This window comes from Peromyscus eremicus, chromosome 6, assembly GCF_949786415.1.
Source record: "Peromyscus eremicus chromosome 6, PerEre_H2_v1, whole genome shotgun sequence".
Lineage (NCBI taxonomy): Eukaryota > Metazoa > Chordata > Mammalia > Rodentia > Cricetidae > Peromyscus > Peromyscus eremicus.
This window is the reverse complement of record NC_081421.1, coordinates 90,816,043-90,839,576: the sequence shown is the minus strand read 5'-3', so window position 1 is coordinate 90,839,576 and position 23,534 is coordinate 90,816,043. Positions and strand designations below refer to the sequence as shown.

The 23,534-nt window shown below is 37.0% G+C and overlaps 1 protein-coding gene across 1 annotated transcript in view; it reads right to left on the bottom strand.

Annotated features, from left to right (window-relative positions):
• The window catches only part of Dpyd (dihydropyrimidine dehydrogenase), an 839,421-nt gene that overhangs the window by 323,153 nt on the left and 492,734 nt on the right, over nt 1–23,534 (bottom strand). The window contains exon 14 of the mRNA XM_059266163.1: nt 13,205–13,369. Within this exon, the coding sequence (XP_059122146.1) occupies nt 13,205–13,369 (165 nt within the window). The remainder of the gene's footprint in view (nt 1–13,204; nt 13,370–23,534) is intronic.

Below are 23,534 nucleotides of genomic sequence, written 5' to 3'. Positions count from 1 at the left end.
CAACTGTGAAATTTGCAAATACTTGCTTGGATTGGGTACAAATGCTATCCAGGCCAATACCAGGGATAAATTCTTTCTATCCTATTTACAACCCGATCTTGATTAGATAAGAGCTCATTTTCCAGTTTGTGAATTATCTAGGTCCTTGAGTCTTCTTTTCCCTCTGGTTGATTACCTCCCATTTCTTTGTTCATTAGCATCTCTACCAAAAAGGGGAGGAGTCCAGGTGAAAAGGAAAATAAAGATTATATATTGGCAATCCTAAATACTCTGATGCTTGGTTAAAAAATCCAATAATTATTTTCTAATTGGCAGCATGCATATGCACAAGCTTTTCTCTTCTATGTAAAAACTCAGTCAAGACAGCATAATATAGCACAAAGACAGGGTTATGGGATCAGATCTCATAAAATGTCAAAATCCTAGCAGTTACAGTTTGAGAAATATCTTAGGAAAGTATTTGTCTTATCAGATCCTTCTCATTAACTGGGGGACAGCCTGACCTTCCTCACTAAGTTATTGAGAAATGAATGGAAAGAAACACAGACTCAACTAGAAGCTGCTAAGTGGCTCTGTGAAGCTGGTATACATTATCAGTCCTTTGATTTCTGTATAAAATGCCCCTGTAGCTTAGCTTTTTTTTTTTTTTTTTTTTTTTTTTTTTTTTTTTTTTTTTTTTTTTTAGAATAAAGCATTGTTTTCAGGAATTTCAGGATTGTTGCCAGGGTGCCATTGCTTATTTATATATTTTTCTATTAAACCTTCTCTGTTCTGAGGTGATGAATTGAATAGCAGAATGGTTGTAAAGACCAATAAAGCTCCAGTGCTGTCTGTCTTGTGGGTTTGGCTCACTGATGTTTTCCTATCTGTGGATACTGAGGGGATTCTCCAGCAACTGGGCTTTGTATAATTTCCTTCCAAAATGTTTCTTATGCTAATGTGGATTGCTGTAATTTTGCTTTTTTTTTTTTTTTTAGATGAAAACAGCTCACTGATAGAATTTTGAGTCAAATGATGGTTCGTTATATATGTTTAACTGTTCTATGAAGTATTTCCTTGTTTGTGATATTTGTCAGCTGGGCCAGACACTAAACCAGTAGTCAAATGTCTCCTATGACCAGACTCCATTTACATAGTTTATAGTGACCTGGATCGTGCTTGTAAGTCAAAGACACAGACTTGCATCTGACTTAAGTGAGATCATTTACCTGTCCATACAAATGGATTTAAATGGAAAGATTAATAAAATAAAGTTTTGGGGGACCTTTGAAATAGTAATTCATTAATGTTTAAAAAGTTATCCTAAAAGGATTTCAAGAAAATGTCTTAAAAGACCTAAGAAGAAAGATATGAAATTAGTTCCATGTGAAAACCAAAAATCATTGAAGAATATTTCTTGTAGGTGCAAAGTAAAAGAATGAAATACCTATTGGTGGAAAAGCAAGTTAAAGAGGAGAAACTGTATCAACAACATCATCCATAAGATAAGAAAAGAGAAGGAAGGAGGAATGGATGGAAGGAAGAAAAGGTGAAAGAAGGGAGGATGGGGCGGTGGGGGGGGGTGTCGACGGGGCAGGGGATGTGTGTTTCTGACAGAGCACAGCATGTCAGTGCAGGGTCCGAGGTTAGCTGTTAACCTTGAGCTTGCATCCTCAACTTCAACTCCATACAACAAAGGGGGCTCTTTCTAAATCAAGTTTTAAAAGTTAACAGATTAAATTGCTTTAGAGACTAAGAAAAGATAAACATTAGAGACTTGAGCAGAGAAGTATAGAGGTAATATAAAGTTTTACATGCCCTTTCTCTTCCCTGATTCCTTTAAAGAAGGTATTAAAATTGAGTCCTCCAAAAATTAAAGCGCAAAGTTTACCAGATTGATATTAAAGGAAGTGGAACCACTGAACACACCTTAGCTTTTTAAGTTTTGACCTTGATCCACATTTGTTTACATGTGAACCTGGCCCCTTTCAATTCCATCAGTTAAAGGAAGAATCTGAATTCATTGAATCTCCCCAATCCTCTGGGTTTCTTTTTAGCTCTTCACCATGCTCAGTGCCATGCCTTCAAATTAGAGAGACACTATTCTTAACCGGAGGCAGTCTGATTACAAAAAGACGGGGAATTTGCAAAAGCACGTATTGTAACCAGTTAATGCTTGTATAATGACTACTACTATAAAGGGTTTGAGAGATTGTTCTTAAGAGTTTTCTCTTCCTGAATGACATGAACCACCACCATCTTCATCTCTCACAAAGCCAAAGCTTAGAAACTCAAACAATATCCCTTACATTTCTTATTACTGTACGAGGTCAGTTTTAACTTCCTGTGAGTTGCTATGACACAGCATCCAAATGAGGAAGCTGACAATGGGAGATAACTTCATGGATGGCTCTGAGGTACTGATAGTGGCCTGGACCTGGCTGAGGAGACTGATAGCCAAGTGTTTGAGATTGACCCATTTGGAAATGACTCTTAAGACATACCCCATCAAAAGTACTATTATAATTTTAGAGAACCTCTTCTTAAACTGAATTTGGTGAAGTACACTCCTACTCACTGAGGGCAGCAGTGTTCTCAGAGATGGCATCCTGGACTGTATAAAGTGGAAAAAGTGGGCCAAGTAGAGGCTTCATCACTTTCTGGTTCCTAATTGTGGATGCAGCATGACCAGCTGTTTCCAGCTCCTGGTACCTTGCCTTGATGGCCATGATGATGGACTGTAGATTTGAGTTGTGAGCTGAAATAAACACTTTCTCCCTTCAGCTGCTTCTACCAGGGTGTTTTATTATAGCAAAGGGAAAAAGAAAATATGAAGACTAAGACAAGTGTAATCGCTTCTTAGTATATCTAGTGGAATTACCAATCTCATTCTCTGTGTTAGAAATCTACATCTCTTCTTTTTTTTTGTTTAATTATTAATTCTGATGAGTCCTGATGAAGTTTTATTCTTTTTGGTCTGCTCAAGCCAGGCTTGTCTTCATCTAATTTTGCATTCTTCTTTACACTGATTCCCACAACACCATTGATCTTTAGTCTATTATTTAATCACTTACTTTAAGCTTAAGTAATTTTTCCCTCCTAGTTTTGAAAGGTAGAATTTGAGGTCATTAATTCAGTATTTTCCTGAATTTCTCACTCATGAATTTATGCATCTGGTGGTGTACTTTTCCTCATGAGTAATTCCTGTACGGCATATGACAAATTTAGGCATATTTAAATTTTCATTTATTTCAAAATACTTTCTAATTTCATTTTTTCTTGATACAAGAGTTAAGAGTGTATTATTTCCCTTTAACTGTTTGAGTATTTTTCAAAAAGATTCTTGTTTCAATTGTGAGTTGAATTATTTTGTCATCGGAGTATATATTTTGTATGACTTGAATTATTTTAAAAGCATTAGGACTTCTTCCATGGACTAGAATATAGTCTATCTTTCTAAATTCTCTGACCATATTAAAAAAAAAACCTATTTTATTACCACTGAGTGGTATGTTCCAAAATTTCAATTAGATAAGTTGATTGATAGTATTTTTCAAACCTAATAGTTTCATCTTATTAATTACTGATATCAAGGTAATAGATATCGAAATATAATATAGGCTTTCTCATTGTTCCTGAAAGCTATATTGGTATTTCCTTCATGTATCTTTCAGCTATGTTATTACGTATATAAACAGTGTTGTTAGGGCCTATTATGGATAAATTGATTCTTTACCATGAGAACATGATCTTTTTGTTTGGTTGGTTCTGGTAATATGCTTGCTTTGGCATCTATTTTATCTATCATTAAAGAAATATTTTTGTTAAAGTTGACATGGAATATAATTTCAATGCCTTTGATATGTCATATTTGAATTTTGTACTATATCATAAAAATAGCTGGGTCTTGCTCTTATTTCTAGTCCTTAAATCTCTGCTTTTTGATTGAGGTGCTTAGACTGTTTATGTTTTCAATGTGATGTTCAATGATGAGGCTTGACTCTATCATCTTGCTCTAAACTTGATTTCCCTCTTCCTCCGCCACCACCCCACTCTACTCCCCTTTCTTCTTCATATGTCTAAAATTACTTTATATTGATTTTACTTTTTAGATAGAGTCTCACATTGTAGCTCACACTGACTGGAACCCACTATGTATCCCAAGCTGTCTTCAGACTCACAGTAATCCCCCTGACCCAGCTTTTCCTGTGTTGAGATCATAGGCATGAGCCACTACACCTGACTTATCTGTGTTCTCTTTTCCTTTTATCTGCCTTCTATTATAATGAGTGGATCATTTTATGTCTACTGTTAGCTTTTTATCTGTAATTCTTGATCTCTACTTCCCTCATCACTCTCTCCCTCTGTCCTTCCCCCAACTCTCTCATTTTTCATTTCAATGTCTTTAAATTTGCTATTCTTTTGATATGCCTAGTAAGTTGTTTATGACTTTCATCATATTTCTTACCTAATTCTCAGCAGTTTTTATCTTTGGAAGCTTAAATCTTTTATTTATCTTCTATTTCTTAGCCTTTTGACCATTTGGAATATAATTTTAATAATAGTTCTGTCTTGTTAGTTCTCAGATGGTTTATATCAATTGATTTTCCTTTGATTATAAGTAACATTTTCTTATTTCCTACATAGCAAGTGAATTTTATTGACTGTAAGTCACTGTGGATTTTATCTTGGTTGGACTGGGTATTTTTATATTCCTCAAAATGTTTCCAAGTTTTGCTTTAAGTTGATAATTTCTGCCTATAACAAATAACTCTGCAATGCTCAATTGGGACCTTCCTGTATGTTCTCTCCAACGGTTTCCATTGATGGGGCTTTCCAATTTGTTGCTATTCCTAAGTTTATGAAAACAAACAAATAAACAGCCCTTGCTCTCTACTCCACTCAGACAGTTCCTTTCTATAGACTGGTTAACTCACATGCACAAACTAGGTTATACTCTACTACACACTGTGTAAGATTCTGACATCTTTGTTCTCTTTGTCTTTCCTTTCTTTTTCTCTATCTTATGAATTCTACTCAATTTGCTCTCTGATCCCTCAGCTCTGTCTCAGTTCATTCCCAGAAACTTTCGGTAGCAGGGCAGAATTTTGTTTTTCATGTTTCAGCGATGATTGTCTTGACTGTCATTATAATGTCATAATGTTCTGGGTCTTAAAACCCATTGTTATGTTTAATTTTTGTTGTTTCAGTTGGGAGAATAAACCAGGTTTTCATTACTCTACCTAGAAGCTTTCTTTTAGGAATTTGGAGACATCTATCTCAAGAAAATATTTGGCTACCACCACAGTGCCTCTGCACAGACCTCACACTCCTAAATCAAAGCCTGTGAACCACAACAACAACCAGTCTACCTGGAAAGATGCCCCCCAAAAGTTCAACAGTAGCAGTTTGATTTGAGGCTAACCAACAATTGTCTAATTAGGCTTAAAGCCTTCTCAGTAGCAGGAAAGCATGCCTGACACTATAACCTAGTCAAATTCTCATGGCTAAAAAGGCTGTAGTTTCAATAAGAGAACATACATTGTCATTTTCCCAACCCAGTATAATTTCTAACTATATTCTCAATATTTATCATTATTCCCAAAGATATGTATAGTTCTCAGCCCTCATCAAAGAAGCTGCTTTTTGTAGCAGCAGAGGCCACTACAGAGATCCATAAATGGTCAAAATGTAGAGAAATGACATGAGGTGTCCAGTTTCATTGGCACATCTACAACTTAAGACCTAAACATTAACATCAGAGAACACTGAGGAAGAGAGGGCAGAAGGATTGTAAGACTCAGAAGATCAGGACCCCTGATGCTAGATAGCATCTTCAAACTTGTCATAGATGCTGTACCCATGAAATGTCAATAATATGGCTACCTAAATAAGACGTGAATAATAATAACAACACCAATATGGCTGTGATAATTTCCCAAGACCCAAGTTCTAGATGAATGGCTACTGAGAGATGGAGAATCAGTTTTCTCCAGGAACGAGCCCTTTAATAGGTTATCCAGATGTGTGTGTGTGTGTGTGTGTGTGTGTGTGTGTGTGTGTGTGTGTGTGTTAGTTATAAGCCTTTTTTGATTTTAGACAAAAAGAGAGGAAATGTGGTGGTATTGTGTTCCCCAAAATATTGTGCACCCTAATAAACTTATCTGGGGTCAGAGAACAGAACAGCCACTAGATACAGAGGCTAAAAAATGGTGGCACTCACGCCTTTAATCCTAGCATTCCAGAGGCAGAGATCTACCTGGATCTCTGTGTGTTCAAGGATACAGCCAAGCCTGGTGACTCATGCCTTTAATCCCAGAAAGTGAGCCTTTAATCTCAGGGAGTGATGGCAGAAAGCAGAAAGGTATATAAGGTGTGAAGACCTGAAACTAGAAGCTTTTGGCTGGTTAAGCTTTTAGGCTTTTGAGCAGCACAGTTCAGCTGAGAGGCATCCAGTCTGAGGAAACAGGATCACCTGAGGAATTGGTGAGGTGAGGAAGCTGTGGCTTGTTTGCTTCTCTGATCTTCCAACATTCTCCCCAATAACTGGCCCCAGGTTTGTTCTTATTAATAAGACTTTTTAAGATTCATGCTACACCCAACCCCATTTCCCCATCCTCCAAGGCAAGGCCTCCTATGGGGAGTCAGCAGAGCCTGGTACATTCAGTTGAGGCAGGTCCAAGCCCCTCTTTCTGCACCAAGGCTGTGTAAGGTGTTCCACCATAGGCATTGGTCTCCAAAATGCCCAATCATGCATGGTTTATATTTTATATAAACCATCAGTTCAAATAATTTTTTGAAAATAATTTTCACTATGTATTTTAAGTGCTGCAACTCTGTTGTTACCTTTGCCTTATCAAATATCTCTTGTAGAAGGTATCAAGAAAGATTACTAGATTGAACTGGAATAAAAGTTAATACAGAAAGTATTTTATGGAATATAATACATAGTAGTGAATAATTGCAGTGTGTCAGAATGTCACTCATAATACCTGTTAGTCTTTATAATGACCTCTGAGGATAAGCATTATTATTGCACAGGTAGTGACTGAGGCTGATAGTGTTGCTGAATGGCAAGTGAGTTGAAAGGCTGTTTCCATCCTACCCTTGCTGACTGTGAGCTCTCTGCCTTTATTGACTCTAGGAAAGTCAGAACTGAGTTACGTGGCGATAACGGCACATGGACTACCCCCACTACTGCTACAACTTGCATCTATTTCGCAAACTAGATGGCCTAACAATCCAGCGAGATGGTGCTAATAGTTAATCCAAGGAAGGATTCATCCAGAAGTTAGGGAAAAGAGGGAGTCTGAGAAATACCCATATCCTCAGGAATTTATAAACAGTATTAAGAAATCACTGTGGTGTGAACAAGGGAACCATTTCCAAGGGACCCAGCAGCCTTCCCTTCAGCAGCTGCTCCAGTGGTTTCTTAATTTATTACTTTTTAATCAGCTTGTAGAAATGGGTAGAAACAGAGCCTTGACAAGCTCAGAAAACTCTAGGGAACAAAGCTGGAAAAGAGTAGAGGGTAAGCTTGAATGCCTATTGTGACTCTTCCACAACTTTTAACAGTCATTGCTGACCAGACAACAGATAGGTAGCTTCATCTGTTACTAAATTTCACTTTTTCTAGACAAGTTGATTGAGTCACAAATGTCCCCCCTCCCAGTAAGGTAATTACAATTTTTTTTAATGCGGCCTGCTTGTTATGAGCCAGGCTGCAGAACAACAGGTCTCTGAGGAAGAAGCAAGGAGCATCCTATTTGCTCGAATGCTATCTGTAGTCTGACTCCATCTCCATCTGCCAGCACTTGTTCTCATTTCTGAATAGAGGATTTAACGTGAGGTCTGGTAACTACTCAAACCCCAGTCTGAGTTGCTGACATTATTTTCTGTAGGAGCAGATAAACTGCAGAGCAAAAGAACTGGGCTACTCAGGGTTTTGAGCAGGTACTAAAGCCATAGTAACGACTGTCTGATTACAGAGGTTCTTTATTAGCTAAAAATATTTAGTTTCTTTTTTTGGAAAGTCTGTATTTGAGAGTGTACATTTGAGGGAGTAGTTAAGGAAAACTTGTAATAACATTGATTGTCATTTTCGTGTGTTATTTTTAATTCATTAATTATTATTTATGTGTATGTCTGAGTGCATATATGAGCTTCTGTCTAGGTAGTTGCCAGTGGAATTAGGTGTTAGATTCCCTGGAACTGAATTTACATATGATTGTGAGCCAGTATGTGTGTGCTGGGAACTGAACCTTGGTCCTCTAGAAGAGCAGCCCCTATGCTTCACCACTGAGCTATTTCTCCAGCTCTCCCAGTTTCTTAGGTTACATAGAACTGAAAAAATGTCACCCATTTTAGTTTGGTTTTCTGTTGCTGTGATAAAAGACCACAATCCAAAGTAACTTGGGTAAGGAAAGGGTTTATTTTGTTTACACTTTCACATCACAGTCTATCATTGAGAGAAGTTAGGGCAGGAACTCAAACAGGAACCTAGAGGCAAGGACTGAAACATGACCATGGAGGAAAGCCGCATAGTGGCTTGTGTCCCCTACTCCTGGGTTACTCAGATACCATTATTATACAACTCAGGAGGACCACCTGCCCAGAGTTGGTACTGCCCACAGTGGGCTGAGTCCTCACAAATCAATCATTAATCAAGAAAGCACTCCATACACATGCCTACAGACAAATCTGATAGAAGAAATTCCTCAGATGATGTCGCCTCTTCCCAGTTGACTCTAGATTATGTAAACTTGACAAGAGACAAAATAACAAACAAACAGAAAACAGAACAGAACAAAGCAAAGCAGCACCCCTCTCCAAGGTGTAATGCAGAGATTTCTAATTCTTCTGCCTCACCCACTAGCACTGGACAGAAACACACCATCACAATTCCTCTTCTGATTGTGTTTCAGAAATGTACCAGCATGTGAAGCTCAGCTCCAAATGAAAAGAAAATTATTTTAGTAAATAGTTCTAACAAAAGGGAGTTTCATATATGGAGGTTCACAAATAATTCTGTATGTAACACAATCATCTAGTGAGCTCTATGAAAAATGTTGACTGTTTAGACACACACACACACACACACACACACATACACACACACACACACACACACACACACACACACACACACACACACATTGTGCCCATACCACAATTTCTGGAATGATTGAACTCAGACAGGAGTGAACCATACCCTTTTCTTCAGTTCCCCAGTGATTTTGAAACGCACTTGAAATTGAGTTCTAAGTCTAAGTTCTTCAGAATTCTTCCTTTTGCAGGTAGGTATACATGGTATGAAAGTGTCTACCAGAACAAAGGGGACTTACAGGAAGGAAGACAGAGAAGAGAAGGAAGGACAGGAGAAGGATTGAGAGAAATAGGCTCAATGTATAATACATACTTATTTAAAATTTTTAAAAAGACGATTGTTAAAAAGACGATTGTTAAAAATTATCACTGTATCTTTTAACTTATTTTTACTTTACATGTTTGTGGTATATGTGTGTGCACACATATGTGGAGAGTGTGCGACTGTGGAGATCCATGTCAGCAGTCTTCCTCTATTGTTTTGTACCTTACTTTTTGAGGAAGGGGTCTCGCTCAACCTAAGACTCAAATTAGCTAGAACAGATGTCCAGTGAGCAACTGGGATCAGCCTGTCTCCCCCTCATGGCCACCACAGCCCCAGTGCATGGGTTATACTTGCATGCCGCAATGCCTGGCTTCATGTGGATGCTGGAAGCTGAACTCAGGTCCTCTTGCTTGCATAGTAAGCACTTTACCCACTAATCTACAACCCTTCCAGCCTCCTCCATCCCCTGTTTTCCAAATGTGTTTTGAACATTTCACTTTTACCTAGTCATGATCTTTCATAACCTTAAGTATTCTGTTTTAAACTTTGGTCTTTCTTCTGTGTTGGATCAAATGATTAAAATTTACAAATGCCTTGTCACTATAAACATGCATGGGGTTCCGCAATGCAATCCCGCATTCAACAAAGGTGTTTATGGCTTTATTATCCAGAAAAGCAGAAGGGCTTAAGTTTTCCCTTGGTGGAAGGAGTCCCTGGTACACATAGAAGATGAAGAATTTGCATTTAGAGGCTACTGGCCCATAACACCTCCAGGAATGAGGCTAGAGATCGACTTCTTTAGCATCATTGTGAACTTAATTGTGTGCAATGCCATTAGCTGAGAAATAGTTTCACCAGCAATGAAGAGGAGGTAGTATTGTAGAGAAAGAATATTTACATAGCCACTGTCCCTTTTCTGTTAATGTCTCCACAAAGTCCTCATCCTGGCCTGGTTTGTATTTACCAGCAGATATTCACCGCTGAATATCTGCCTACCTCTAACTTCTAGTTGACCAGAATGATACAAGAGTATGTCTTCCCTTGCTAAGTCAGTACATTCAGGCAAATCACATGTATTTTTTTTCCCTTAAGCCTAAAATATGCCCGTTCTCAGCTTTTGTAATGCCAGTGAAAAGATTCACTTTAAACTGATTTCTGTAAGCCCTAATTATACAGTATATTTCATAATAAGCTTTGCAAAATCTCAGCTTACGAACAAAAACTCTGTTAGTAATAACTTGTCACTACAATGATCCGTGTGCCAAATTTAATTCACAGATAAATATAAAGGAAAATTTGGGAGTCAAGCAGGTCTAGCTTGAAGGTGGGCTCTATTACAGCTCGAGTTCAAATATCCCTCACATCACCTTCTGGAGCCTTCTTACCTTTATATTCACGATGCTATGTAGCTGTCTCCTCTGGTTCATAAGCAGCTGTAGTCTCCCATCTGGAAACAGACCCTAGCTGCAGATATCAGCTGCCCGTATCCCCTTGCACAATTTCTTTCTCAGAAAACTTTGCCCTTGCTTAGAAGCTGCCACAGTGGGTTGAATTATCCAATCCCTGTCATTAAAGGTGGCAGCCACGCACTCGAGAATGATGTGGGAAAACTCCAGTGAGAGTGATAATTAAAGTTGGAAAAAGAAGGGTCACCTCCTTTCACTCAGCTCATTGGGTTTGGCATCAGAATAATTCTGAAACAGTGGGGGAGACGTTCCTCTCAGCATGGCAGTATCTGGGTGCACACGTGCTCCTTCCATGGGTTCAAATGAGAATGCCACTTTAATTGTGTTTAAAGTGTTATATTTGGTATGGGGAGTAAAAACGGTAAAAATGAGTTCTAAGAGTACAGAGATAAGACTAATGAGTATAATCTAAATAGGGAAAGGATTGGGGGGAAGTGTCTTGCATTATTTTGTCAAACACACACAAAAGCATTATAAGAGAAGAACATTGTTGCCAGGGTAATCTAATGTTCAAATGTGCCTCTTCTTTCTTCTTGACTGGGGGATCAGAAAGCCATGGGCTCCAACCCACATATCTCCTCCTCGACTGTCATTTTTCGGTGGCCATTGTTATCGCAACTTATCCCTGCCTCAGCAAAAGCAGACAGAATCATGTGAGTTTAAGAAAGCCATTGCTGGGCATTACTTTTTCAACAAAAATATTTTTGTTTGGTTGGTTGTTTGTTTTTACCAGAAACACTAATTTCATTCAACACTGAAGCAGTTTGAGGGAAAATCGTATTTATTTCATATTGTTTTGTATGTTACATTAGAAAGTAATACTGAATATTTAAGTGCAACATACACAGGTATACTGAAGACACTAATATACAGAGGCATAGATGGTTAAAACAAAATTCAAGTTCAAATTTCAACTTTATGATAGATTTTTATATTCAATCATGAGCAAGATTCCTTACTTTCATATGCCTAGGTTTCCTCCACTCTGAACTTAGGCATGTAACAGTATCTATTTTATGATGATGTTGAAGCATTCAGCAAGTTTAAAATATACAAAGCTTTTATAACAATGTCTGGCACAGAGTACATGATATCTTAAGTACCTACCTACCATTGTGATGAAAATTAAATGTTCAGTACCTAGCAGAATATTCAGTACCAGAGACCTAGTTAGGGTACTTATTAATACTTTTGTTTTTAGAGTTGGTTCTCTTGTTTTCGGCTAGCTAAGGAAAAAATTCCTAAAAAGGTATGGGTCCTTTAGGAAACAGACACTTGGCATCTTTGTTGCAGAGACTTAACTGTATCACAGGAAAGATAATTGCAATATCAGGCTCCCAAATTTAGGAACATTTAATGAGCAGATGCTTAAGATTTCTGATGGGTCTCCATAGTTCCCTTCACATCTGAAGGACTGTTTTGAGGAAGATACATTATGCCTGTCCTATATGACTATATTTGGTTCAGGGTAAGAGAGAACACAGAAGCAGCCAAGCTACCTGAAAGAACACTTCTTGATCTGCTGGGCAACATCATACTTCCTTTGGAAGACTGATTTTTCAGGTTATAGGCAACCATTCACGAATTCCCTTGAACTCAAAAGTATTAAAATATTTAAAAATACATATCACAAGAGCATGCAACATGTGCTCTCTTTTGTCCCTGCAGAATAATTGTTTCTATAACATAAGCAGACACACACTGCTGGATACTTCAGGCTCCATTCACCACACAGCTCACTGAAAGAATAATAGAAATACAGAAGGGCAGACATTGGGACACGGAGTGGGAGAATGAAGGAATGATACCATGAATAACCTCAACTAGACTACTAAAGAGAAAATACTCTCTATTACATGTGAATCTGATTTTTATTGCAAGGAATCTGTGTAGTTCCTTAAAAATAAAGCTTTCTACAAAACAGTGAGTTCATTTAGTCTAAGGGTATTAAAATTATCTGGTAAATTATCTCCCACTGAAAAAATATAAATAAACTACATAAGATATTCTGTTTCAGTCTTAGCTTTATATTTAAAATGATTTATAGCCTGCAATTTCTCCCTAAGGTCACCACCTTCATAAATACCAGCCACATGTGATGAAAACCAACTCAATAAAATGGGTATTTCGTTCCTCTTTCTTCTGCTTATGTAGAGGCTTCTTCCCTGCACACAGTGCCCATTTATAACAAAGCCTCACATGGGGAGGGATTTTATGAGTTTTCCAGCTTTCTTTCTTTATCTTTCTATGCATCAACCAAGCAACTGGCAGATTCTTTAATAAAATATATTATACTCATTAATATTTATAAGCCTATGAATTGGATGTTTAAATAAACATTCAGCAACTCATGCCCGCTCTCTTGTTTTAGATGTTAAATCACACTTACATTGTCCGGGAAGTCAGCCTTTAGTTCGGTGACACTGTGACACCAATATGCAGCTGTTTTCTCACTGATGAGCTCAATGTTGAGGAAAGAGCTTTGTCCAGGGCCGTACATGGGGCCAGAAGTGGTCCCCCGGATGATTCTGGGCGAGACGTTTGTCACGATGTCCTAATGAAAGAGAAAACATATTGAGTCTCTGTTCCACAAAGAAAACCTGCGATCTTTATTATGTACTCATTTCCATGTGACAATATTTTACCAAGTCTCTTCTCACGTTTTTCCAGATGAGATTTTAACATACTTTAAATTACAGTTGAGCATATGCTATTTCCAAATGTAATGGAAGAATAAAAAATTTTCTAGGTTTTCTAACTTCCTGCAGTTCTAAATTGTACATAGTAGAAAACAAAAACTATTTTAATTAAATAATTTCATGCTGGTTTGGGGTGTATATATTTTAGTTTGTTTGCAGTTTAAAAAAATAAATAAACATTAGAATTCCATGTAGGTCTATGTAATCTAAGTAGCTCTAATCATTAACTCCAGTAAGAATTAATGTTTAAAGACAAAATGTATAATTTTCTTAAAATGTTATTTAAATGCAAATCAACTAGGAAAAACATATTACTATTACTAGCTCATTAAACTTTAACACATATGCTAAAAAATTAACTGGGTCAAATTACCTGTATATATGTATAAATATGTATACCTATGCACATAGATACATATATTCACATTCCTATATGTGTGTGTGTGTGTGTGTGTGTGTGTGTGTGTGTGTGTGTGTGTGTATATATATATATATATATATATATATATATTTGTGTGTAAGTGAGTATATGTACTCATATTCAATGTGAAGATAGTTCCCCTTCCCAAGATTGAAATGAGGTTATCAATAACTTCCTGATAAATATAAACAGTGAAATTAACTTGCTTGTTAAGTGTAATTACCAATCCCAGGCTGCTTCTAAAGCATTATTAGCAAAGAAGAATAACATTCTTCCATTACTTAAACTAAAAAGAAACAAAGAAGGAAAAAATGTTTCTTTTGCCAACTTCCAATTAAAATTAATTTTGAATAAAGGTCATTTAGTTAAGGATTTATCAGAATTAGTCTTTTAAGTACCCCTCCTCACCATCTTGTCATTTTTAGTGAGATAACATGAACCCCCATTAGTATATAGCAATTAAGGTCAATTTACATATTTTAATTAAGAACCACCCCATATAAAACAATTAGCGTAATAGGCATACTAACTGGATTTCATAACATTTGGACGTTTTTCCAACTAGATAGACAGGAAACCTTAATTAGCATTAATTAGTGCTGATCTGCATATGTTTGATAAGGCATACCCTTGCCACAAAAGATTATTTATTCCTGAATGTGCCAAATGCTACAGTTGCAGAGGATAAAAGGACTTTTCTTCACATTGCATGTTAATTTCTGTTAATTTACATTCACTTTTACATCCGAATTAGTATATTATAAAATAAATGGTATAAATGTTACAAAAAGCCTCCTTAAATATGTACATTTTAACTTATAGGAATCATGCCAGTTAAATTTTTACTAATTAAGCCATTCCATTTCTATTGTGTTTGTGCACAATATCACCAGCCTCGCTTTGATTTGCTGTTGAAAAACCCTGTTACACAATCATAAACGCTAAAATGACAAATAGAATCCCTCCAGGAAGCCCTAGCAAACGGGTCAAATTTCCATCCTGGCCAATGCTTCAATGTGTATGCAGCATCCCTGCGGGTGCCTCTGTGTGTCTCTCCAGGTAGGTGCTATCGTGCTGCCAGGGTTGGAAAAGACATTTCTGGAAATGTTTTCTTTGAATGACCCTGGTTTTCTGCTCTGTTCCAATTTTCAGATTTCACACTCTTTCATCGCTGAGATCCTTCTTCCTTTACCCACTATTCTAAATGTTTTCTCTTGGATAAATCCAACCCAGATAACAACCTGTTCCCGTGCAGAGTACCTAGCCAAGGAGGTGAACAGAGACTTAGTTCAAGTCATCGAGGGAGTCAGGATAGAAAGACTGGAAAGGAGTTACTTTAGAGTCTGGTTAAAGTCTCCCATGAACTGAGAGTCAAGAATTAAGTCCTGCACAATTGAAAAGTTGCTGTGAAGATTGCCTACAAAGAGGTGATATTAATTTTGCATAGAGAAAATTCAAATATTATAACAACAATAAACCATACTTAAGAGCTAGCATATATGATTTCAAATATCACTTTTTTTTTTAAAGAAAATAAAAAACTAGCTATAGGCCTGCAGTCTTCTGGGAATCTTAGATAGAAAACTATGAACCTATTTTGTAGTAAGGACGCATCTTAACCCCCTTGTAAAATCCTCTTGACCTAAGGTTTTACCTTATTATCACATTTAAACCTATCCAATGAACCTCAGAAAACAAACCATTCTATCGTCTCATTTACCTGGAAAAAAAATAGAATGGGAATGAGGAATACAGGAAGATAGAGAAGGAGAGAGAAAAGGAGAGAGGGGGGAAATGGAGAGAGAAAGAGAGAGAGAGAGAGAGAGAGGTTTCTTCAAGTCCCCAATTAAATGCTTGATTTTATAAATTGCCTTGGTCATAATGTCTCTTCACAGCAATATAACAGTAATGAAGACCCTGTTGGGAATGTCTCTTCAGTTTAAGTTTTCCATTTCCTTAATATAAACAATGAATTATAGCACTATAGAGAGTACTGTGTGGAATTTGTGAACTATCTGTGACTCAGTAACTTAACAGAAATTAAAAAAAAATTTGCAGAATTCAAAGTGACAAAATTATAACAATCACCCAGTAATAGGTCAGTACTAAAAAAAAAAAATAGCTTGTTTTTCTCACATTGAATTGTCCTTGCAACTGACTTGCCAAAAACTTCCTCTACAGATTGAGACATTTTAGATTTTTTTTTAAAAGGGACAGATGAATGAAAATGAGTATCTAACAAATTATCCTTGGTTAGATGATTAGATTTAGAGTTTCAATAAGTGAGCAATAATTTACTAAAGCTTTTGACCAGGGAACACAAGAATTTGAGTATCATTTCATAAGAGAATTATTTACTTTAATTTTTAATAGCTAAGATATATTGATATTGATTAATGGAATTAATTGAATAAACATGGTCAGGAACACTTGGGCTAGACATAGGTCCATTCTCTCTCTCTTTTTTTATTATTGAGAAATTTTCTATTCATTTTACATACAACCACAGATTCCCCTCTCCTCCCTCTTCCCAACCTCCCAGCCCCCCCATTCCCATCTCCTCCAAGTCAAGGTCTCTCTTGGGGAGTCAGCAGAGCCTAGTACATTCAGTTTAGGCAGGTCCAAGGCCCTCCCTCTTGCACCAAAGCTGCACAATTTGTCTCATCTTAAGGACTGGGCTCCAAAAAGCCCACTCATGCACTAGGGACAGATCCCAATCCCCCTGCCTGGGGGCTCCCCAAACAGTTCAAGCTAAACGACTGTCTCGCATATCCAAAGGGCCTAGTCCAGTCCTAACAGCTGGCTCCACAGCTATTGGTCCATAGTTCATGGGTTTCCACTAATGTGGCTGGTCATCTCTGTACGTTTTCCCATCATGATCTCGCCGTACCTTGCTTTAGAATCCCTCCTCTCTCTCATCAATTAGATTCTATACAAAGAAGATAAACAACCATGGCCCCAATCTTCAGTGCATTAACAATGTTAAGATTTTCAAAAACAGATGCTTATGGAGGAGGAAGTGTTAGGAGAATCCCAGTTTTACATGCTAATGGAACCACCATTGTAAAACCAAGTGTTAATGACCTCTTAGCCATTGAGATGATGATAGTGGTTTTTCAGCATTCATAAAAAAAATGGATGCTGAACATCCTGATTATATTTGTTTAAGTTCATTAACTTAACTTCTCTGGAATGAAAAAAGGATTATACTGTTTCCATAGCTACTCCTGAATAAAGATAACCACGATGGCCTCAAGAGCAGAAAAAGAAAACTTAGTCCTAAGAGATTAGACAGAGAACTAGAGTCCAATGGCATTAGATGACAACTAAGATGTTCAGGTTGAATCACAGCTGGGTCTGCCACTATGGATACATTTTATGAATGGTGCTGAATGAAAAGAGCAGTCTACAAAAAATAAATACAAGATAGTTCACAGAAGGACAAGAACCACTAAATACATTTTTCAGTGATATACATCGATGTGATAAAATTGTAACCCTAAGTACAGTATACTGAAAATGCAGAAGAGGGATACACAGAGGTGAGTACACAGAGGAAAACAGCTAATGGGGGGTGTGGAGTGGGGGAGAGCAGAGCAAGCACAACTTTCTGAGGAAGAAATGATGCCCAACTTGTAGAACAGCAGAAAGAGAAATCTGTTTCCTGAGCTATGTGGTAGTGGATGCTGTTACAACCTGTGAATTCTACTTTGTCAGTCTACCTGAAAATACATAACCTAAATCTAAGCTATCTTTTTCTTTGTTTAAAAAAAAGGTACACATGTAGTCCAAGCTACCCATGAATTTGCTATGTAGCAGAGGCTGGCCTAGAGCTGACCTTACTGCCTCTACCTTCCAAGTGCTGGGACTATAGGCATAAGTCACTACTACACATTTTATCTTTCTTTTTAAATTCCAAGATTGTGCTGTGGGTTATTATTTAAGTATTTACTTGTTTTTGCTTAAAATAGTTAAGCTATTTGACTTTATAAATCAACATTTCAAAAACAAAAAGCACTATAGGACAAGTCACTTTCTGAAATATGTCATTTTCTAGGTATGTAGGCTCTACAGCACATTTCTTCCATCACAGAAAAAAATACTTTGTAAATTAGTCTAACAGCAAACACATTGTTACATAAGACTCCTCCAGTCTGTCTAGCAAGCCACCACCCTCAAGGAGAGCAAACAGAAAATTCAGTACTGGCCCAGTCTCAAGCACAACTCTGTGTTTGAAGAACTCTTTCCTCTCTTACTGTTTACTTTATGAATAAATATGCCAATGTTTGATTACTTCTAAACATTATTATCAGAAAAAATTCTGATTGGTTTGGCTGGCAAGACAGGTAAGATAAGAATCCTTTTTCAGTAAACCATTTTTTTTCATCTGAGTGTCTTACATAAATAGCCTTCAACATCTGAAATAGTAACAGGACTTACTGGGTACAATAGTTACAGTTTTCTACTTGGAAAACACAGAGAGAATAGCAATGTTATCTTAGAAATGTTAGGTAAATTATCAAAGCAGCGGTGCAGTTGTTATTTAGAAATACATAATTAATAATGCAGGTATGTATAGTACAGACCTTTCACATATATCAGAGCTGATCATCACTCTATCATCATGCTTGTAAGAACGAAAGACAGAAATTAGTCATTTTTCCTCAGTTGCACTGCTATTGAGCATCAGAGCTAAGACTAGCTCTCAGGTATACATTGGAGAAGAGAATAATAATAGCAGTGACTACTAATACATGGTGTATGTAACAATGACTAGAATTTATTTCTTGTGAGAAAAGAAATCAATTTGAACATCTTACCTATTGAAAACTGGAGTGTGGTATATATACTTTAAGAGAAAGGAGTACTTTAAGAACATAAGGAAACAACCATACCTCAGGAGAATTTTCTTCTAATTGCTTCAATTTGCACATCCCCTCCTCTCCCTTTTTCTGTCTGTCTCTGTCTCTCCTTGTCTATGTTTCTGTCTCTCTCTCTTTTCTTTAGCTCTCTCCTCTCCTTGTGCCCCGTTTTTCTTCTCTACCCCAACTCTTTCCTTCTCTCAGAAGATATCCTCTGCCTCAGGATACATGGAATGGGCTCCGAGTTTGCAGGTTACAGGTATAGCCTCTCCCTAAACAGAGGACTCTTTATTCCAAACATTAACCCTTATTCTCAGGAAGAGTTAACTTGAACTGGATAATCTTCTTCTGCTTGGCTGCCCTCTCCTGTACAGCAGAGTTAATTAAGGTCCATGTAGATGCTCAGTTCAATTAATATGGAGAAAGAAACCTAGGAATGCACAAATAATGTGAGAGGAAACTACTCAGCTAGGATTCTCTAAATTCAAAACAAAAACATGCCATACAGATATGGGTAGAATATAAGTAACTCAGAAAATGGATATAAAAGAAACAAAATATATACCTAGTAAAATGTAAATTATTCATAATCTCAAGTCCACTCTGATCATCAATAATCTATTTTTGGTGTAAAACACTTTGCAAAGTCAAAATTCTAAGAACCTTTGAAATACCGTCAGATTTCATACTAAACTGAGAACCTGAGATTCACATGTGTCTTGTGCAACCATTGACCCGGAATGGTAGACTCAGTCTCAGGCTTAGGCTGGGCTGAATGAACAGACAAGGTCCATATGTAAGAGATAGTGGATGGAACAGGAAACAAAAACAGAATGAAAAGAAAAACTTTAGAAGTTGAAAGTGCTTCAACAAGAGAGCAATGAATGGAAAGCGATGACACTGAATATTTACTAGATGCCTACATCTTGACCACCCTATCTTTATGCTTACCTGGCCAAATGTATTATAAATCATCTTGGAGAGTGGGCATCTTACATTATAGAAATGGAAAGCATCATAGTCTAATGTAGCCTTTTATCTTTCCTGTTTTCATCAAACATATATACATATTTTTGTTTTTGTATTTGTCAATATGCACTCAAATGGCTTGCCTTTTGCTCTTTGACCTCATTTTTTTGATCTGGGTAATGATTTTTACATAACAGAGATGCTGTGGGATAATAAGGGAAGTAATACAGCCCAGGTTGCTATTCAGAATCTGATAAATATGTATTAATTAATCAATTATTAATTGTCAGCTTCAGATACAGAGAGTTTACATGTGAGTTACTTTTACTAATGTGAGAGTGACAGCTAGGGACGCAATCAGCCATGAGGATGGGAGATGACATGGGGATGGCTAAGGTTGTAGAGAGTACCTAATGACTGTTTTAATAAGCTCGAACTTTTTCTGCAGGCTTGGAGACTCCATTGTGTTTTGTCTTCTGTGCAAGTTATTAATACCCATGGCTCACAGCAGCTGTGCATTTGCAGAGATAAGTTTCACATGAAACAGATGAAGAATTTTTTTCAGAGCTGATATCAGATGGATTAGAACGTGATTAATCAACAGACAGACTGATTAAATTATTGGGTTCACTGTTCAGATAAGAGGTTTTGGATACACTCTGCCAAACTATAATTAAGTTAGAAATTTCTGTTGGCCTGCTTTAAAGATGATCACATGGTATACTTTGAAGAAATCTTTTATGGCCCAGAAGAGCAGCTGTGGAGGTATAAGCATGAGTCAGTTCTTATAATTATTAATTACTTTCAAGTATTAGAGCAGAATTTTCATTGAAAATCATAAATATATTCCAGTATCTTTTAATGAAATTTGTATACACCTTCTGGTTCTACTCTAGAAGCCACTACAAATAAAATGACTATTAGTCAAGGGACTATGTTAAAGGATCAGACAGGATGGCACCATTTCTGATACATGGTTAAAAAGATAGCATGAGAATTTCCACGAAGTATTTCAAATAAGTATACTAGGATTTTTTTTAAGCACACAATCTAAATGCTAAAATACGGTAATTTCTGAAGTATCAGAAGACAAACAAACAAAAAACCCGAAGCAGATCTCCTAGAATACAAAGCAGCTATGGAGTTCTGCATCCCCTTAGGTATTTTATCTATCTTTGATGGCCTCGAGACTGAGGTGAGATGTTTTATGAACACTGACAAAAGGATAGTGTCGAGTTTACTAGAAAAGGACTACTAGGAGGCCAGGGATCCCTAGCAGCCTTTAATCGTGTTTAATAGCCAACAAGCTTGTCATAAGAATCCAAACCTGCCCATGTTCCCAAGACTCAAGTCCTAGTCATGGTGTCTTTAGATGTAAGAAATAAAATCTAATGGTTACTTTTCAAGGATGGCTGGAGCCTGCGTAGGTCCTGCTACAAATGAATCAAAAGCACCAGATTCCACTACTAATATACACTAGGGAAGCTACATGCCTCTCTCAACCTGAATTATGCTTCCCCCAACTAGAAAGTAGAATAAAAATCACTAACCATCAACCTTGACTGCAAGGCCATGTATATGATAAACTTTAAAAATAATCGTAATGTAAAATGTAGAGATGAACCACACACAAGTTTCCATTGAGAAAAATGTCAAAGAAAGGAAAGATAGGACCTAGGTGATCTAGATTGTACTCTCCTGCTAATTCAGTAAAATGAAAGTTTGTGAGTTGGGGGCTAAAGACTCTTTTCCACACTCAGTCAGAATGTCTGCTTTCCGGGCTGATGCATTTTGCTACTCTGAATCTCTAGTGCTCTTATTATAAAACAATTATCTTTCTTTCCCTCATTAGGGAAGTAACAGAAGCAAAGTCCAGTTCTCTATTCACAAAGCATTTTACTCCAGGTTTCTGAAAGTGTCTGTAAATACATTTCAAAGGACTGTGAACTCACACCAGAAGAAATCACTGAAGACACAGGTGAAAGGACAACACGCATGACAGCTAGCAGGAAACAGCAGGTCACAAAATCTTGTCTCCCGAAAAATATGTAGAGTAGGTTGGTCAGATTAAACGACAAATGTTTGATAAGCTTAAAAATAAAAGAGAAATAAACTACCAAAGAATCAGATCCTTCCGAATTGTAAGTGAAGACTCCTAACTGTAACCGAAGGTTTGTAATACAACCAAATAGAATTTCTAGTTAAAAACAAAACAAAACAAAAACAAATAAAACAGTATTTGAGGGAAAGAGAATCTTAATTATTTAGGGTATCAATGGGGGTAGGCACAGCCGAATGAGACAAAAGGTATTAGTTAATTTGGTTTTATAATTTGGGAATGTTGCCTGAGAGCAGCTCTAGTAAATGGGGTAAACACATGATCAAGGGGTTTAAAGACATGCAAGGTAAAAAAAAAAACAAAAACAACAACAAAAAAGAATGAAAAATTTTAGTTCAATTTCAACAGAGGATATCGGGAAAAATAGAGGAAGAGTAAAAATTGTTGAGTAGAAATTGTTACATATTTCAAATAGTTGGTCAAAGACACCAATCCTCAGATTCCAAGTACCAATAAACAGAGAGCAATATCTTTGAAAAACCAGTGTCTAGACACCTAGTAGTAAATAAGCACCCAAAGGAGAGAGATATGAGCTGAAATCTCTAGGAAAAGCTACACCCTTGTTTAAAACTCTACAAGGCTGATCAACTGATCATAATTGTCAGGACTGTGGATAGTAGGAATCCCACAGGTCCAGAGCCAAAATTACCTTGGGCCCTGTTTAATTACCTTCACAGCCAATCATTGCCCACCCTTGTGTGCAATCTGACATACTTGTGGCTCTGAGAATACTAACAGACCATTAGCTTCTATCAACTCAAAAGCCAAGAATGTCCTCAAAGAGCACCCAGGGCTTATAGCACACACTTTACTGCTGTATCTTCCTTACTTGATGTTACCACGAGTATATTTTTTAAGTGACCTGAATTATGACTTTCTTTTGTTCTATACCTATAAAAACTTCATTACTCTTACTGCACTGAATCATGGTACTAGGAGTAATCTGAATGTGTGCTCCAATTGCCTCTTACTACCTTTGAAGGAAAGTTGTGATTTTGTATAACAGAAAATACTGAAAGAGGAGCCCAAGGTAAAAAAAAAAAAATAGCTACAAAGTAAAGCCATCCAACCTCCAGTGGAAGCCCAAAGTAGAACATTTTGTATAAAGGAGAAAGGTTAACTGAGAATTATATAGTTTAGATAATAATTATAATCCAAGAGTAAGCGCAAAACAAAGTAGTGATGGAGTAGAATGCAGCAGAGATGATAGAGTCAACATTAATTTCTTAAATGGGTTTTAGTTTCTTTCATGTTGCTGTGATAAAATACTCTGACCAAATACTGCTTGAGGGAAGAAGGGTTTGGGGCTGATACGTCCAGGTTACAGCACATAATTTCAAGGAAGACAAGGAATGAACTCAAGCAGCTGATCATCTCACATCCATAGTCAAGAAGACAAAGAGGCGGGAGGGGAGAGAACAAGGGAATCCGTGGCTGATATGTAGAACTGAATTGTATTGTAAAATAAAATAAAAAATAAATAAAAAAAAGAAGACAGAGAGATGAATGTATCCATGCTGCCTACTTTCTTATGCTTAGCTAACTTCTTCACATCCTTATGCTGCTTAGGAACCCCTGCCTGGGGAATGGTTTCACTCAAACTTGGCTGGATGCTCCCACATCAAGGAATATTCAAAGCCCTTCTTCCT